This window comes from Martes martes, assembly GCF_963455335.1.
Source record: "Martes martes genome assembly, chromosome: 4".
In the NCBI taxonomy this organism is placed as follows: domain Eukaryota; kingdom Metazoa; phylum Chordata; class Mammalia; order Carnivora; family Mustelidae; genus Martes; species Martes martes.
Genome location: NC_137891.1, coordinates 143,597,113 through 143,616,742, shown reverse-complemented (window position 1 = coordinate 143,616,742; position 19,630 = coordinate 143,597,113). Strand labels below are relative to the sequence as shown.

At 37.3% G+C, this 19,630-nt stretch overlaps 1 protein-coding gene across 1 annotated transcript in view; it reads left to right on the top strand.

The window, feature by feature from the left end:
- Positions 1-19,630, top strand: part of HOOK1 (hook microtubule tethering protein 1) — a 70,231-nt gene that overhangs the window by 39,473 nt on the left and 11,128 nt on the right. The window contains exons 10-16 of the mRNA XM_080801549.1: positions 2,639-2,779; positions 3,992-4,193; positions 4,959-5,069; positions 7,352-7,439; positions 7,519-7,579; positions 9,532-9,672; positions 18,499-18,592. Of these exons, the coding sequence (XP_080657675.1) occupies positions 2,639-2,779; positions 3,992-4,193; positions 4,959-5,069; positions 7,352-7,439; positions 7,519-7,579; positions 9,532-9,672; positions 18,499-18,592 (838 nt within the window). The remainder of the gene's footprint in view (positions 1-2,638; positions 2,780-3,991; positions 4,194-4,958; positions 5,070-7,351; positions 7,440-7,518; positions 7,580-9,531; positions 9,673-18,498; positions 18,593-19,630) is intronic.

Here is a 19,630-nt window from a genome sequence, read left to right as displayed (position 1 = left end):
TGAAAAGTGGCTGCAAATATGTACAAGTGATTTTTTTATACATTGAAATTGATCTTTTATTTTGAAACTTTCATGTCTTATAAAGTTTCTTAGTTCACTTATTGATTCTAGTAATTTGTTCATGTAGAAAATCTAAGGCATCCTCAATCATCTCATCTATTAACAGAGCTTTACATCTTCCTTTTATTATTTCTGCCCTCTATTTGTTTTTCCTTCATTTAGCAAGAACAGACATCTTACTTTGTTCCAGGTCTTAGGGGAAAAACATTCAGTTAAGTACCATCAAGTATGATATTCATTGTAGAGTTTTCTAATGTGCTTTTTATAATTTTGGAGGAGTTCCCCTTTATTTCTGGCTGCTGAGAGTTTTTATCATTAATTGGTATGATTTTTGACAAATGATTTTTCTACATCTTGAAATGACAGTGTAGTTTTTCTTTTTCATTCTTTTATTATGATCGTTTTATTTTTTGAATGTTGAACAATCTTATATTTCATGGTTAGATCAGTTTGGTCATACTTATTATTCTGCATATCTATGACTGGATTTGGTTTGCTGATATGTTGAAAGAATTTTTTTGATTATCTTCATGTAGATATTGGTCTATAACTTTTTTTCTCTTGTAATATCTTTTTCAGGTTTTATTGTCAGAGTTCTTCTAGTCTCATAGAATAATTGGGAAGTGTTCTCTCCTCCTCTATTTTCTGAAAGAGTTTATGTAAGAATAATAATATTTCTTCCTTAAATATTTGGTAGAATTTATTAGTAAAGCAATCGACCTGTAGTTTTGTGAAAGGGCTTTTAATGACAAATACAGTTTTGTTAGTAGTCATAGGGCTTCTCAGGTTTTCTGTTCCATTTATGTCAGTTTGATAAGTTGTGCTTTTCAAGGTATATGTTTATTTCATTTAAGTTGTTGAATTTATTGGCATAAAGTTGTTCATAATATTCTCTTATCGTCCTCTTAATGACTGTGGGAAATATATTGATATTCACTTTTTCATTCCTGAAAATTCGGTAATTTGTGTTTTTTTCTCATTTTTCTTGATCATTCTTACTAGGGTTTCATCAATTTTATTAATACTTTCAAATACTTTATTAGCTTTCCATATTACTAGTTTTAGATTTCTGTTCTATCTTTCTTTCCATTTACTTACTTTGGATTTAATTTGCTGTTCTTTTCCTGGACTCTTAAGGTTGAAACTTGGATGATTGATTTTAAGCCTTTCTTCATTTCTAATATAAGCCTTTAAAACTGTAAAATTTTCCTCTAAGCAGCTGGTTTAGCTGGGTCCTCAAAGTTTGACTGCCTGTCTTTCTGTTGTTATTTATTCTGAAATATTTTCTAATTTCCTTTGTGATAACTTCCTTGACTCGTGTGTTATTTAGAAATGTGTTGTTTTATTTCCAAGTACTGAAGGCTTTTCTAGACTTCTTATTGTGGGCTAATTTCAAATTTAAGTCTCTTATGGTTAGAGAACATACTTCACGAGATCTCAGTCTTTAGATACTTATTAATTAATTAATTAATATTAATTATTTTATTGTTCGGCATGTTTATTGTGATGACTGTTCCATCTGAACTTGCAGAGGATGTGTGTTCTGTCATTTTTGACTGACATGTTCTGTATGTGTCAAATCAAGTTGGTTAATAGTGTTGTTCAGAGCTCTTCTGTATTTTTACTGATATTTTTGTTTCTGTCATTTATTAGAGACTGGTATTAAAGAATGATTGTGGATTTGTGGATTTCTGCCTTTGATTCTGTCAGTTTTTGCTTCATGTATTTTAAAGCTGTTTTTAGGCATATACACATTTATGATATAGCTTTCTAATGATTTGACCCTTTTATATTTGTGAAATATCTTTATCTTTAATAATACTCTTGTCTAAAAATTTATTTTGTTTGATGCTAACATAACCACCCCAGTTTCTTTTGCTTACTGTTCACATGGTGTTTTTAAAAATCTTTTTAATCTATCTGTGCCTTTATATTTAAACCATCTCTTGTTATCAGCATATATTTGAGCCTTGCTTTGTTATCTAGTCTGATGGTTTCTGCCTTTTTAATTGGTGCGTAGTCTGTTTCCCTTTTTATGTAATTTTTGTTATGGTTGTATTTAGGTCTGTCAGTTTGCTGTTTTTCATTTGTCATATCCTTTTATTTTTCTTTTCTGCATTCCGTTGGGTAAATTAAATACTTGTTTCAATATTTTACTTTATTCACTATATTGTCTTTTTACTTTCTGTTGTTGCTATAGAGTTTAAGTATTTATCCTTAATTTATTATAGTCTACTTAGAGTTACTATTTTACCACTTCTCATGTGATATATATTTTTGAATAATTTTAATAAATATCTATATATTTTCTCTTCATCTTTTAAGATATTAAAACTCTTACTAGAGTTAGAGATAACAAAGCACAGTGTTTCAGAAGTGAAAATAAAAATTCAGAACATTAAGTTTATTCTCAGCCAGTTTCAAATCCAGGAACTGAAAATGTCTTAATCCTTTAGCCTTTCTTTTGAGTGTGGAATTTAAAAAAAATTTTTTTAAAGTATGCCTTGCTAAGCACATGTCTCAGTAAGAAAACAGATGATGAAAATCACATTATAAGTACTTGTTTTCTTTACTCAAGGCTTGAAGCTGCAAAGGATGATTACCGTGTTCACTGTGAAGAACTTGAAAAGCAACTAATTGAATTTCAGCATAGGAATGATGAACTGACTAGTCTTGCTGAAGAAACAAGAGCCCTGAAAGATGAAATAGATGTTCTTAGGTATGGCGTATCTAAATCTAATGATGTCACTTCTAAGTTATTCGTTAGTCATTTTGGTATTCCACAGTCTAATCAGGGATTCTTAGGGTGATTCCTGTGTATCAGGTACTGATCAGTTTTTATCCAGGCTCTTAGTCTTAACTTATTTTATGCTTGTTGATGGTAATTGCAGTTTAAGGATAATATTCAATTCTTTTAGCACAATTTTTTTTTTCTTTTAAGAGAGGGAGGATGAGGGGAGGACAGGAGTAGAGAGAGAGGGAGAGAGAGAATCCCAAGTAGGCTCCACTCTTAGTGCAGACCCAGACAGGGGGTCCAGTCTCACAACCCTGAGATCATGACCCGAGCCAAAAATCGAGAATCGAACACACCCAACCAACTGAGCCACCCGTGGTAGCACAATTTCATGTTAAAATTCATAAACCCAAAATGATACCTTTTTCTTAAAACTGTGTAAGCTGGGAATCACCTTTAGATACATTTAGCCTGACCTCCTTGTACTCATTAGTGTATCTTGTGAACTTTTTACATAAGGGAAAGCATTCTCAATCCATGTTTTGGCATTTGATATAAAATAGGTATAGGTGAGTATCTTAACATTTATTTCGGGGTTATTCCAAGGTTCTCTTATTCTCTTTGACAGTTTTTCCATTTGAAATAAAATATTTATACCCATTTGTTTGAACCTGCATGTGATGGAAAGTGATTTGGTTTATGTATTTACTTTTGCTCTAGCCCAGTTGGTCAGGTAGATACATCCCTAAAGCAAAGTACTTTGTCAGACAAATTGTAAGTTGAGTCAACATCCTAAATGTATCAAATACTTACTAAATGCTAGACACAAAGCAAAATTAGCCTATAAGCTACAGAGGAGCCTAGAATTGTTCAGTTGCATTTGTAAAACCATTCTTTTTTACACATTGTGCTGTACGAAAAGGTTTGATAATTTAGTGTGCCAAATTCAAGACATTTTTGTTTTGATACCTTTGCAACGAGAAGGTTCAATGATGGATTTTAGTCTTTTTCCAAAGTTCACACAAAGTTTATTTCTTTTGTCTGTCTTTTTCATTTTATTTCTTTCTTCATTCCTTTTTTTTTTCTTGTTTCAGCCAATTGATTATTTATCTGGTTGACTAATTTTACAGATAGAATAAAATTTCTTTATGCATTTACTAGTTCTTATTCAGTAATGTGCAGTCTTTATTATTGTAGGGCCACCTCTGATAAAGCAAATAAACTAGAGTCAACAGTCGAGATATATCGTCAGAAACTACAAGATCTGAATGACCTTCGCAAGCAGGTGAAAACTTTACAAGAAACAAACATGATGTATATGCATAATACAGTCAGCTTAGAAGAAGAATTGAAGAAGGCAAATGCAGCACGTACACAGTTAGAAACATACAAGAGGCAGGTAAGAAAATATCTTAATTTTTTTTTGAGATTTTATTTATTTATTTGACAGAGAGAGACACAGCAAGAGAGGGAACACAAGCAGGTGGAGTGGGAGAGGGAGAAGCAGGCTTGCCACTGAGCAGGGAGCCCGATGCGGGGCTCGATCCCAGAACTCTGGAATCATGACCTGAGCCGAAGGCAGACACCCAATGACTGAGCCACCCAGGCACCCCAGAAAATATCTTAATTTTTTTAAATAAAATCAAAAGAGCTCAACTTTCTTTTGATTCCTTTTGATACGTTCAGAGTGATAGAGATTTGAAGAAACATTGCCTATAGTTGGCTGTGAACTTACGATAGATTTCTTCTACCTGTAATTTTAATTCCAGGGTTGATAATTGAATTTAAGTTATCTAGGTCTTTCCCTTTTTACTGTCTTCTGAGCTTATATATATTTTTGGGCATTTTATTGCTTATTGACATCTCTGGTAACCAGTAGTAATTGCCCAGAGAATGGAGCTATAACATGATATTCTGTTTTGCTGCTTATCTGGCAACCTGGAGAAACATTGGAATATAGGACTGATTTTTTTTTTTTTTACTAAGTTATTATTTGGGTATTTTAAAATTTAGGCACTTATTTACATGCTATTTCCATAACTATTTAGAATTACTTATTATGTTCTTATTATAGATTTTATTTCCAATCAGTTTCTCATTTATTAAATTCTAAAAACTATTAATATTATATACTTTTGTTATCTACTTTTGTTTCTGACAAAAGGTTCAAGATCTTCACAATAAACTTTCCTCTGAATCCAAAAGGGCAGATACACTAGCATTTGAAATGAAGCGGCTTGAAGAAAAACATGAAGCTTTACTTAAGGAAAAAGAGGTACACATGAATATAGTTGATGAGTAATATGTCTGTCTTCTCTTTTAGTATTTAATATTATCCTTGCTGTTCTAAGAGTGAAAGTCCTGTAAATCAAGTCTTCTGTCTTACTCTAAATCCAAGTGTTGCCGTAGAAGAAAGTAGTAGAAATTTACTGTGCAGTGTTGTTATTCCTTCATGAGGAAAGACGAAGTCACAGAGGCAAGGCCATATGTCTCATTGCATGTTTTCCTATTCTAGACCGTCGGCTTCTTGAGAGCAAGGGCCATAGATTTTATTTTTTAGTGGCTTTATTGAGATATAATTTATATACCATAAATTTCACCCACTTGAAGTGCATAATTCCGTGGTTGTTAGTGTATTCCCAGTTGTGCAGCCCTCACCACAGACACATTTTAGAGCACTGTCATCACCTCGTTAGTGTGCCTACTGGCAGCCACCCTGCATTCTGGCTCCCCTCCCCTCAGCCTTTGCAACCATTAATCTACTTTCTGTCTCTGAAGATTTGCCCAGTCTGTCCAGAATATGTCATCCTACACTGTGTCAGTTTTGTGACTAGATGCCTTCACGTAGCTTTAATGCTTTCAAAGTTCATCCATATCATAGCATGAATCAGTACTTTGTTTTAATGCTGAATGATACTCCATTCTATAGACATACCACATTTTATTTATCCATTCATCATTTTATGGACATTTGGGCTATTAAACAAATAATGTGGCTATGAACATTTATTTACAAATTTTTATGTAGACATGTATTTTCATTTGAGTACATACCTAGCCATGGCACTGCTGGTCATATGGTCACTATGTTTAACCTTTCAAGGAGCTACCATGCTGTTTTCTAAAGTAGGTGAACCATTTTTCATTCTCAGGAATTTCTAAAGGTTTTTAATTTCTGCATATCCTTGCCAACACTTATCAGACTTTTAATTTTAGCTATCCTAGTGAGTATGAAATGGTATGTTATTGTGGTTTTGACTTGTATTTCCCTAATGACTAATGATGTTGAGCATCTTTTCATGTACTTATTGGCCATTTGTGTGTCTTCCCTGGAGATATGTCTCTTCAAAGCCCTTACTCATGTTTTATCTAGGTTATTTGCTTTTTTATTGAATTGTAAGAGCTCTTTATAGATTCTGGATATAAGTTCCTTCTCAAATATATGATTTGAAAATATGTTCTTTTATTCTGTGGGTTCTCATTTTTTTGTTGGTGCTGTTTGCAATGGAATGGTTTCTCATTTGATGAAATCAGTTACCTATTTTTTCTTTCCTTGTTTATACTTTTTTGGCAGTATTTCTGTGAAGTCACTGAGTAATAATGAGGTTATAAAGATTTATGCTTTTGTTTTCTTTTAATTTTACAGTTTCTGTGAACAATTCTGAATTAATTTTTGTAAATGATGTAAGATAAGGGTCCAACTTCATTCTACTGTGTGTGGCTATTCAGTTGTCCCAGAACTATTTGTTGACAAGATTATTCTTTCCCTATTATTGTCTTGATACCTTTGTTGAAAATCAATTGGCCATAATACTGTAATGATGGATACATTATACATTTGTCAGAACCCATAAAAGTAAAACAGGGAACCCTGATGTCCTTTAGTTAATAATAGTGTATCAGTACTGGCTCATCAGTTCTTTTTTGTTGGTTTGATTTATTGTGTTATGTTAGTCACCATACAGTACATCACTGGTTTTTGATGGAGTGTTCCATGATGCATTGTTTGCGTATAACACCCAGTGCTCCATCCAATCCGTGCCCTCCTTAATACCCATCACAAAGATCACAGTTCTTTAAGTAACCACTAACTTTACCTCACTCATTACTCAAGACACTTGCAAGGGTTATGTATCTGCATTTCCATTTTGGTAATGTGGATACTAAGGCCAAAAAGTCAAATAACTCACTGTAGGTGATATAACAACTAGTAAATAATGAAACTGGAGTTCAAGCCGTGATCTCTTTGCCTCTAAAGTCCATGCTTTTTTTTTTTTTTTTTTTTAAACTCTGCTGTTGCACATTTGTACTCCATTGCGTAATTATATCAGTTTGGTTCAAATAAATTATCTAATGGGGAAATCATAAGATTTATGTTGTATAAAGATTATGTGATTTATGTAAGAGAAAATTACCTCTTAGCGCGAAAACTAAAACATTGTCCCTTTTAAGTAACTAAGCAACAATTATGAAATTAAGATAAATTATTATAAGCATAAAGTACATTTCTGGTGGGCAGAATTAAATATTTTGCTAATATAAACAATTCTTTTTTAGAGACTAATAGAGCAACGTGATACTCTGAAAGAAACAAATGAAGAACTTCGATGTTCACAAGTACAACAAGATCACCTAAACCAAACAGGTGAATTTTACTGGATTTAGAAAAGTTTTTTTTAATGGTAGAAATACTGAAATGTTAATCATTTGTTGTTGTTGTTTAGATGCATCTGCTACAAAAAGTTATGAGAATCTTGCTGCTGAGATTATGCCAGTGGAATATAGGTAAATTTGTTTTTATTAATTAATAATCTATGCTTAATATTAGAAATATTTCTTCTTTAAAAAATTATTAGCCTTCAGGATGTTCCATTTTATTAGTCATGGAGTTCAAAATTACTTTGTCTCATCTACTTGAACTTCTTAGATTATTACTGCTACTACAGTAGTTTTAGAATTTATTAGAAGTAAAGTTTCACAAACTACATGAATAAAATATTCTAGTTTTTATAATGTGACTTTTATTGTGTTGAACTTCTTTTCCTATCCTAAACTCAATGGAAAACCTTTTTTACACCTGGCATCAAATCCACGTGGGTGAAACAAATAGGAGAAGAGCTGTCAATAATAGCAGAAGGATTACGCTGAAGTTAAATAAAATACAAATTTTAGAATCTCTTAACCAACTTTTATCGCGGTATTTTACTGCTATGTTTGCTTTTAGGTATTTGACTAATCTGGTATTTTTTATGGTTTTCCTTTCCTTTTTGTGGTAACAGTTTTATTTACTACTTCAGACTCTACTCTTTCCTTAAGCAGATTTATTGAGATTCAATTCACCCATTTAAAACCGTATGGTTCAGTGGTGTTTAACGTAGTCATAGAGTTGTGCAGCCATCTAATTAGAGAACATTCCATTCCCACCAAAAGATACCCTGTGCCTCTTAGTAGTCATTCCTCAGTTCTGCCTCCCCTTAGGCTCCAGCACCAGGCAGCAGAGAATCAACTCTGTTATGGAATTTAACATATGTGAGTCCTACAATAGGTGGCCTTTTGTGACTGCTCAGGATACAGTTTGCAAATATGTTAATTTTCATTCTGTTAGATTTTTTGTTGTTAAGACAGAGCTCTTTACATGCTGGACTGGAGAGCAACTTTTTTTTTTTTTTTACTTATTTACTTGACAGAGAGAGATAGATCACAAGTAGGCAGAGAGGCAGGCAGAGAGAGAGAGGGAAGCAGGCTCCCTGCTGAGCAGAGAGCCCAATGTGGGGCTCGATCCCAGGACCCTGGGATCATGACCTGAGCCGAAGGCAGAGGCCTAATCCACTGAGCCACCCAGGTGCCCCTGGAGAGCAAATTTTTAAAAGTTGTTAATACCCAGTGATATTAATATCACCTTAAAAATAGCTGTATGAAAAAAAAAAGCCATAATATGAGCCTGTATTTTAAAGTCATGATGTTGCCATTCAGAAGAACCAAATTGAGATTAATTGGAATTAGTTGCTTTTAAGAAATTACATTTAAGGAGGCAGCAGGTAGGAGAACATTACTTTTCTATTTAATATTTCTATTGTTTACATTTTAGAAAATGTGTAATTGTAAATTTTTAATAAAAATTGTTTTCTGAAAACAAAAAACCTAGGTGCAGTAATATGACTGTCATAAGAATATATTTAAAAAATATTAAGCAGGGGCGCCTGGGTAGCTCAGTGGATTAAAGCCTCTGCCTTCGGCTCAGGTCATGATCCCAACATCCTGGGATCGAGGCCCGCATTGGGCTCTCTGCTCAGCAGGGAGCCTGCTTCCCCCCCCAATCTCTCTGCCTACCTCTCTGCCTACTTGTGATCTCTATCTGATAAATAAATAGAATCTTTAAAAAAAAATATTAAACTGATTTCTTAAATCCATTGCTTTTAATGTATATGTTTTCTGAAGATATGCTATAGTGAATAGGAGCTAAGTTACCAGTAAAATAACTCCTGTTTCTTTTGGGATTTGCATAATATTTAATGATATATAATATAATATATAATATAATATTTTTGCTTTGAAAAATTTATTAATTGTTTTTTAAGACAGTCTTACAGTCTATATAGTTTTCTTTTAAAAAATTTCAGGAGCATTGGTGGCATTTTTAAGTGACAGCTACTGCATGAACAGGAATTCTCTTAAAATTAAGAATGTAAAATGTACATTTAAAAAATTTAAAAACAAACTTTGCTCTTCAACATCAGGGAAGTGTTTATTCGACTGCAACATGAAAATAAGATGCTCCGCTTACAACAGGAAGGTACTGAGAACGAGCGTATTGAGGAGCTTCAGGAACAGCTGGAACAGAAGCACCGCAAGATGAACGAACTGGAAACGGAGCAAAGGTGAAACACTTTGTAATTTCGTTAGCTAGCCATGAAATCTGGTCTCACAGAAGTGGGAGATGTCATTGTAGTTAAAACAAGTAGGATTTAGGTGGAGGAGGGGCAAGATGGCAGAGAAGTAGGTGACCCTGTTTCAACGGGTCCCCTAAAGTGAGCTAAATATCTACTAGAACCCTCTGAACACCCATGAAATCAGCCTGATATGTGGGATTGTACACTTCTGGATCTCTACGGGGGCAGAAGACACCAGTGGAGAGGTAAAGCAGAGTGGGAATGCTTGGACTGATACCGGAGGATAAGCAGAAGGGGGAGGGAGCCACCAGAAGCGACCCATTGGAAAGTAATACCCCAATACGAGAGTGCCCTGTGGTGGGGGGGCCAGCATTAATTTGCAGTCTGGTTGAAGGCACTCAAAAAGAGCAAAAGAGCCTAAAGGGTAACTGGTGGAATTGGGTGGTCATGGGCATGGGCCTAAGCCCACGGATCCAAGACGGCCACCGCCGGTGACCACGCCGGAGAGAGTGTGGCGGAGCCTCCTTGGTCCCCGAGCTCATGGCTTTTGGCTGCTTGCACCACCGCTGGGCTGGGCACACTCCCACCTGCACGTGAGAGAGTCTGGTGTGGGCACCTACCAACACTTGCTAGGTCCAAACCCTTCTGCACTCTGCACACCCTGCACGCCCTGCACGACCACTGGCTGTGAGCACACTCCCCCCTCCCCCCCCCCCCCCCCCCCCCCCGTGCCTGAGAGAGCTTGGTGTGGGTGCCAGGCAGCACTCTTTAGGACCCTGGCCTCCTGCTCCTGGCCAAGGGTCTGAACGCTCCCAGCCTGCCCTTGAGAGAACCCAGCAAGATCCCTCTGCGGTAGCAGCCTCCTGTGACCTGTGCAGCCATGAGGTCTGGACCCCAGACAGCAGTCCTGGCAAAGGCAGTCACCAGAAGTGGGCTGCCTGGACCAATATTGCTCATGGTTTTAGTGGCCCAGGGGTGCAGAGACAAGCGGGTGCTTCAGGCGACCCCTGAGATGGTGGCTGGGGGTGTGCATCACCTGTGGGAGATCACACAGCTCAGTACAGTTTGCAGAAGGGGAGTCTCTGTGTTCTGGACCACCCAGAGGGGAGCAGACTGAGGCTTCTCTCTGAGACAGAGGTCTGGGTGCAGTTTGCTTTCCACTAAACCTCTGAAAAGCAAAAAGACCCCAAAGAACAAAAACCTCCGTAGAACAAAAGCCTGAAAAACTGGTTTCCACAGAGCCCAGCCCCTTCATAGGGGGCAGGATGACTCAACCCCAGCAAGACTGACTGAAAAACAATGCGACAGGCCCCTCCCCCAGGCAAGCCAAATTAACGAGAGGACAACTAGAGGACAACTACCAAAGGGTCCCCATAAAACTGTAAAGCCCCAACATCAGGGGAAAACAATATATTAAGCTCCTGGTATTGCCCTAATACCTGTATATTTCATAGATACAACTTTTTTTTTAAATTTGTTCTCATGATTCTTGTTCTTTTTAATTTTTTCAACCTACTTACCATTACAACTAGAGGTTTAATGCAACATATTCCATAATAACCTTTTAACTTGAACTTTTCTCACATATACCTGTTTTTATTTTTCTTTTCTATTTTTTTTAATATACATACAGCTATAAGCTTCAAGGTAATCCTCTTTCCCTAATCAATACTACCCCTATATATAAACCAGTATTATTCTCCCTTTATCTCTGAGAAGTTGAGTCCTTTAACAAAGATATCAAGGTACACCCAGGAAGAATCAAAATAACCTTCCTCACCCACATCGAAGATTTATAACCACCCTCCCATTTTCTTCTTCTGTCAGTGTTTCTGTGTATTCGTTTTTGTTCTGGTGTTATATAAATCTCATCCTTGGGGTTCATTTTGGCTGGGTTCTTTTTTTTCCTTGTCATTAACTTTTGTCAGTCTTTTTGTTTGTTTCTGTTTATATACCTTATAAATCTTACTTTTGGGGCTCTTTTTTCTCTCTCTCTCTCTCTCTCTTTCTCTTTTTTCTTTCTTTTTGGTGGTGACTTCCGATTGCTCCAAAACTTTCCAGGGTGCACCTTGCCTGGATCATGGTTGATATATTCAGCTATACATCCCCTCAACCACCTCTCACCAAAATGACTAGGAGGAGGAACACCCAACAGAAGAAAAATTCAGAGACTGTGCCCTCCTGATCAGAACTATTGGATATGGACATAAATAATATGTCAGAAAGGGAATTCAGGGTAACAATTATCTAGGCAATGGATATGTTAGAGAAAACCATTGATGACAATGTAGAATCTGTAAAGGTGGAAGTGACAGCTGACCTGGAAGAAGTTAAAAATGCTATCAATGAGAGCTACTCTAATCTAAATACTCTTAACAGCTAGGGTTACCAAACAGAAGATAGAATTAGTGATCTAGGGGACAAAATGATAGAGAAAAAGGATCAGGAGGAGGCATGGAACAAACAGCTTAGAAGCCATGAAAACAGAATTAGGGAAATGAATGATGCCATGAAACATTCCAACGTCAGAATTATTGGGATCCCTGAGGGGGTGGAAAAAGACAGAAGACTAGAAGATATAGTTGAACAAATTCTGGATGAAAATTTTCCCAATCTGGGGAACGGAACAAGCATTCATGTCCTAGAAGGCAAAAAGAACACCCACCAAGATCAATGAATCTAGAAAGACCTCAAGGTACTTAAGTGTGAAACTCATGAATCACAATTTTAGACAAGAGCTCCTAAGGGCAGCTAAGGGGAAGAGATTCTTAATGTACAGAGGAAGGTCCATCAGAATAATGTCACACCTGTGCACAGAAACCTGGCAAGCTAGAAAGGACTGACAAGATATATTCAGGGCACTAAATGAAAGAACATGCAACCAAGAATACTTTATCCAGCAAGGTTGACATTCAAAATGGATGGAGAGATAAACAGCTTCCAAGGCTGGCAAGGTTTAAAAGAGTATGTGACCACCAAGCCAGCACTACAAGAAATATTAAGGGGGGATTCTATAAAAGAAGAAAGAACCCAAGAGTGACATAGACCAGAAATTTACAGAGACAATCTTAGAAACAAGGACTTCACAGGCAACATGATGTCAATAAAAATGTATCCTTAAATAATCACTCTCAAAGTGAACGGCCTAAATGCTCCCATAAAATGGCACAAGATTGCAGATTGGATAAAATGACAGGACCTATAAGAGGCACATTTGGAACCTAAAGATACATCCAGACTGAAAGTGAAGGGATAGAGAAACATCTTTCATGCCAAATGGGCCTCAAAAGAAAGCTGGGGTAGTGATTCTTATATCAGATAAATTAGATTTTAAGCTAAAGACTGTATGGAGTCAAAAGATAGAGAAGGACACTACATCATTCTTAAAGGGTCAATCCACCCAGAAGATCTAACAATTGTAAATATTTATTTCCCCAATATGGGAGCAGCCAACAACATAAGCCAACTATTAACCAAAATAAAAAGTCATATTGATATGAATACATTAATAGTAGGGGATCTTAACACGCCACTCTCAGTAATAGATCATCCAAGCAGAATATCAATAAACAAGAGCTTTGAATGACACATTGGACCAGATGGACCTCATAGATATATACAGAACATTCCACCCAAAACGACAGAATACTCATTCTTCTCAAGCGCACATGGAACTTTCTCCAGAAGAGACCACATACTGGGTCACAAATCAGGGCTTAAACGCTACCAAAACACAGAGATTATTCCCTGCATATTCTCAGACCACAATGAAAATGGAACTCAACCACAAGAAAAAGTTTGGAAGGAATTCAAACACTTGGAAGATAAAGACCACCCTGCTTAAGAATGTTTGGATCAACCAGGAAATCGAAGAAGAGCTTAAACAATTCATTTAAACCAATGATAATGAAGATACTTCAGTCCAATACCTATGGGATACGGCAAAGGCAGTCCTAAGGGGGAAATACATAGCCATCCAAGCCTCCCTCAAAAAAATAAAAAAGTCCAGAATGCACAAGCTCTCTTTACACCTTAAAGAACTGGAAAACCAACAACAGATTAAGCCAACCTCACCCACAAGAAGGGAAATAATCAAGATTAGAGCAGAGGTCATTGAGATAGAAACTAGAGATACAGTAGAACACATCAACGAAACTAGAAGTTGATTCTTTGAAAGCATCAATAAGCTCGATAAACCACTGGCCAAACTAATCCAAAAGAAAAGAGAGAAGACCCAAGTTAATAAAATTTTGAATAAAAGGGGAGAGATCACGACTAATGCCAAGGAAGTAGAAACAATCATCAGAAAATGTTATCAAGGGACACCTGGGTGGCTCAGTGGGTTAAAGCCTCTGGCTTCAGCTCAGGTCATGATCCGAGGGTCCTGGGATCAAGCCCCACATCGGGCTCTCTGCTCAGCAGGGAGCCTGCTTCCTCCTCTCTCTCTGCCTCTCTCTCTGCCTACTTGTGATCTCTGTCTATCAAATAAATAAATAAAATCTTTAAAAAAAATTGTTATCAACAGTTATATGCCTGTAAGTTAAGCAACCTAGAAGAGATCGATGCATGCCTGGAAACCTATGCACATCCAAGACTGAATCAGGAAGAAATTGACAACCTGAATAGACCAATATCTAGTAATGAGATTGAAGCAGTTATCAGAAACCTCCCAAAAGACAAGAGCCCTGGACCTGACGGATTCCCTGGGGAATTCTACCAAACATTCAAAGAGGAAATAATACCTATTCTCCTGAAGCTGTTTCAAAAAATAGAAACAGAAGGAAAGCTTCCAGACTCTTTCTATGAAGCCAGCTTATCCTGATTCCCAAACCAGGCAAAGACTCCACCAAAAAGGAGAATTTCAGACTAATATCCCTGATGAATATGGATGCCAAGATTCTCAACAAGATCCTAGCTAGTAGGATCCAACAGCACATTAAAAAGATGATCCAGCATGACCAGGTGGGATTTATCCCTGGGATGCAAGAGTGGTTCAACATTCGCAAATCAATCAATGGGATAGAACAAATCAGTAAGAGAAGAGAGAAGAACCACATGGTCCTCTCAATTGATGCAGAAAAAGCATTTGACCAGCTACAGCATCCGTTCCTGATTCAAACACTTCAAAGTATAGGGATAGAGGGAACATTCCTCAACTTCATAAAATCTATCTATGAAAAAAACCCATAGCGAATATCAAGCTCAATGGGCAAAAGCTGGCAGCCTTCCCTTTGAGATCAGGAGCACAACAAGGATACCCACTCTCACCACTCTTATTCAACATAGTACTACTAGAAGTCCTAGCAACAGCATTCAGACAACAAAAAGAAAGAAAAGATACTCAAATTGGCAAAGAAGAATTCAAACTCTCTCTCCACAGATGACGTGATACTTTATATGGAAAACCCAAATCACCCCACTCCGAATCTACTAGAACTCATACAGCAGTTCAGTAATGTGGCAGGATACAAAGTCAATGTACAGAAATCAGTTGTTTTCTCATACACTAACAATGAAAATATAGATAGGGAAATTAGAGAATCGATTCCATTTACTATAGCACCAAGAACTATAAGATACCTGGGAATCAAGCTAACCGAAGAGGTAAAGGATCTGTACTCAAGGAACTACAGAACACTCATGAAAGAAATTGAAAAAGACACAAAAAGATGGAAGAGCATTCCATGCTCATGGATCAGAAGAATAAACATTGTTAAAATGTCTATACTGCCTAGAGCAATCTATACTTTCAGTGCCATCCCGATCAAAATTGCACCGGCATTTTTCAAAGCGCTGGAACAAACAATCCTAAAATTTGTATGGAACCAGAAGAGACCCCAGATAGCTAAGGAAATGTTGAAAAGGAAAACAAAACTGGGGGTATCAACGTTGCCTGATTTCAAGCTTTACTACAAAGCTGCGATTATCAAGACAGCATGGTACTGGCATAAAAACAGACACATAGAACTGTGGAACAGAGTAGAGAGCCCAGATATGGACTCTCAACTCTGTGGTCAAATAATCTTTGATAAAGCAGGAAAAAATATACAGTGGAAAAAACAGTCTCTTCAACAAATGGTGCTGGGAAAAATGGACAGCTGTGTGTAGAAGAATGAAACTGGACCATTCTCTTACACCATACACAAAGATAAACTGGAAATGGATCAAAGACCTCAACTTGAGGCAGGAATCTGTCAAAATCCTAGAGGAGAACACAGGCAGTAACCTCTTCGACATCGGCCATAGCAACTTCTTTCAAGACATGTCTCCAAAGACAAAGGAAGCAAAAGCAAAAATGAACTTTTAGGACTTCATCAAGATCAAAAGCTTCTGCACAGCGAAGGAAACAGTCAACAAAACAAAGAGGCAACCCATGGAATGGGAGAAGATATTCGCAAATGACACTACAGGCAAAGAGCTGATATCTAAGATCTGTAAAGAACTCCTCAAACTCAACACATATGACACAGAAATGACGTCAAAAAATGGGCAGAAGACATGAACAGACACTTCTCCAAAGAAGACATCCAAATGGCCAACAGACACATGAAAAAATGTTCATCATCATTAACCATCAGGGAGATTCAAATCAAAACCACATTGAGATACTACCTTACGCCAGTTAGAATGGCAAAATTAACAAGACAGTAAACAAGTGTTGGAGTGGATGTGGAAAAAGGGGAACCCTCTTAAACTGTTGGTGAGAATGCAAATTGGTATAGCCAGTTTGGAAAACAGTGTGGAGATTTCCTTAAGAAATTAAATATAGAGCTACCTATGACCCTGCCATTGTATTACTGGGTGTTTAATCCAAAGATACTGATGTAGTGAACAGAAGGGCCATCTGTACCCCAGTGTTCGTAGGAGCAATGACCACAATAGCCAAACTGTGGAAAGAATCAAGATGTCCTTCAACGGACGAATGGATAAAGAAGATGTGGCCCATATATGCAATGGAGTATTATGCCTCCATCAGAAAGGATGAATATCCAACTTTTGTATCAACATGGACAGGACTGGAAGAGATTATGCTGAGTGAAATAAGTCAAGCAGAGAGAGTCAAGTATCATACAGTTTCACTTACTTGTGGAGCATAAGGAATAACACAGAGGACATGGGGAGATGGAGAGGAGAAGTGAGTTGGGGGAAATCGGAGGGGGAGACAAACCAAGAGAGATTGTGGACTCTGAGAAACAAACTAAGGGTTTTGGAGGGGAGAGGAATGGGGGGTTGGGAGGGACTGGTTGTGGGTGTTAAGGAGGGCACGTATTGCATGGAACACTGGATGTGGTGCATAAACAGTGACTCTTGGAACACTGAAAAAATTTTAAAAATAGGATTTAATGTTTAAATTGTTTTCAGCCTCTCGCATTCATTATTTCAGCATACTTTATTAACCAGTTTGCTTATTCTTGAATTTCATTTATATGTCTTCAAATCCACAGAAAATTTAACAGATGAATACATGACACGTTGGCTTTGGGCTGCAGTGTGTACATGGATAGAACATAGACTGTGGAGTCAAATTTAAGCCCCTCCTCTATTTAAATTTATTAGCTGTTCTGTGCTGGGCAAGTTAAACTCACACTTAGTATCTTCAGCTATAAAAGTAAATGGTGTACTCGTCTGATACCAATGAGGAGCTCAAGAAATAGAATGTTAAAAATATATAACATTGTTACAGTGTTCACTATGTGACAGGCACTTTTCTAAGCACTTTTTTGGTATTCATTCAGAAATCCTCTTAAGAACTCTATGAAGTGAGAATTATAATTATCTCTCTTTCATGGATAAGGAAGCTGAGGTCCAAGGGGGCTAAGTAACTCGTCCACAGTTATAAGCTAGTAAGTTCTCAGTCCCACATTTGAACTTTCTGTCAGTCTGATTCCTAAGTCCAGACTCTTAACCACTATGCTAACTTGCCTCTTATAAATAGCATATTTTGCTATAGAAGTATTTGATTCTATTTGACCAAACTTTATTAGATCTTAGAGCCCACCAGGAATTTTAGAGACATTTGAACCTTGTCTCTCAAACTTGTATGTATAGTACTATATCAACATTGTAGCTTTCTGAGGGGACCATCAGATATTACTATCCCATACAGTTGAATATCAGCACTGGAGATGGGAAGTGTCAGCTTTCAAAGAGTTACTATAGGAAGATAGACATGTGAATGATGCTTGTGTTATGTGATACCTGCAATCGTGGAACAGTGGAGCGTTATAATAGGCAGGTGTGTTGGGTCATATATACATGAAAAGAGACAGATGTTTTCTCTTGCTGGTAACCTCAGTTCAGGTAACTCTTAAAGGGTTTTTAAAGAATGAGATTCTGCCAAGTTAGAAATCTGCCCTGGTTGCTAGTGTCAGTCTCTTTAATTTAAATAAAGAGTTATAAAGAAATGGTTGGGAAATGGTGAAATGGTGGCCTGTGAAATCTGAAACAAGAAGAAGAAACCTAGTTCCCATTCATTAAAGATACAAGTATAGGAAAACTGAGCTCGTTTTCTGATTTTTTTGTACCAGCGAAAACAGTGCAGAATTGATGTGCTTTTACAGCTGGCACGTAAGTATCTGACATCTTTAAATGCAGGCATATGTACTTCCATGATAAAATGTCTTTTTTTAAAAAAATATTTTCTTGCTGGTAGCCTACTATACTTATTATACCTAGCCACTGACAATTGTTGGGCATTCGTTATTGCTATGAAATGCAAACTTCGTGAGTTAAATTGCACGGGTGTACCTTCATAGATCCATAACTATGTTGATTTTCAATACAAGTAAATATGTATGATTCATCCTACAACAGGCTGAGCAGAGAGCGTATCCGGGAGTTGCAACAGCAGATTGAGGACCTCCAGAAGTCTTTACAGGAGCAAGGTTCCAAGGCTGAAGGAGAAAGTGTAAGTGACTTAAGCATTGTGATAATTTGCTGTGTGTGGACTCTCCGCCATGGGTCCTAATGCCCAAATTAGTCCTGTATTTGAAAGTCCTACCCTACGTTTGGGGGTGCCCTTGAATACCGTATATATCTGCATAAAGATGCAGTGATTTTGCCAACTTGGAACCTATACGTTAATCGTATGTCTTGGAAGGTGATTTCTATCTGTCCTACTTCAACAGCTACACCTAAATTCGTAGGAATTCCTGACTGAGAGCATGCTGCAAGTGAGGTCTTCACAGCTCTTTTCTCAGGCTTGAGAAAAGGCCTAGTAAGTGTAGTCAGCGGTCAGAATTGAGGAAAACTTAACAGGAAGGAGAGAGTAAGACAATGATTTCTACTAAAGAGCATCGGAGAAGTGGATCACACCAACCTCCAGAGGACAGAAACCTTAATGCAGTTTTGAAGACTTCAGTAACTTCTTATTTCTTCCCTCCTTGCATGCGGACTTAGGGCCTCGCCATTTCTAATGGGCTTAGATGGCAAGCATTCTAGGAGGCAGATGAGAGGACTCAGCAGAGATCGAACAGCTCAGATCTGAGTACAGCTAGCAGTGTGTCTGTAGTTGGGTCTCTGTGTGCAGTGGGGGAAAGAAGTAAGCGTGGAGGGAGGAAGGCATTTAACCAAAACAACAGCAAAAAGATAGGGCTCGGCGTACATAGACAGAATGTGAGGTGGGTGTACCTGTGCTGACGGGGAGATGGTTATGAAGAGTAGGTAAAGAGATGAGGGAGAAGACTGGAAGGGTTGTGTTTCCTCTCTGTCTTTTATATGCTTTATATGATTTTCTCTTTTTTCCCCGGGGGCTTGGAAAATAGAAATCGTCTCATGCATGGCGGCATCTCGTATGTGCATATATACGGTATTGTAACCTCTCTAATACAAATATTTTTCTAAGCCACATTAGGGAATACTTTTAAAATGGGATCTATTTTGGGGGAGTACATTTTTGGATTGCAGTATTTTTAAAAGATTTTATGTTTCTCTTTTTAAAAGGTAT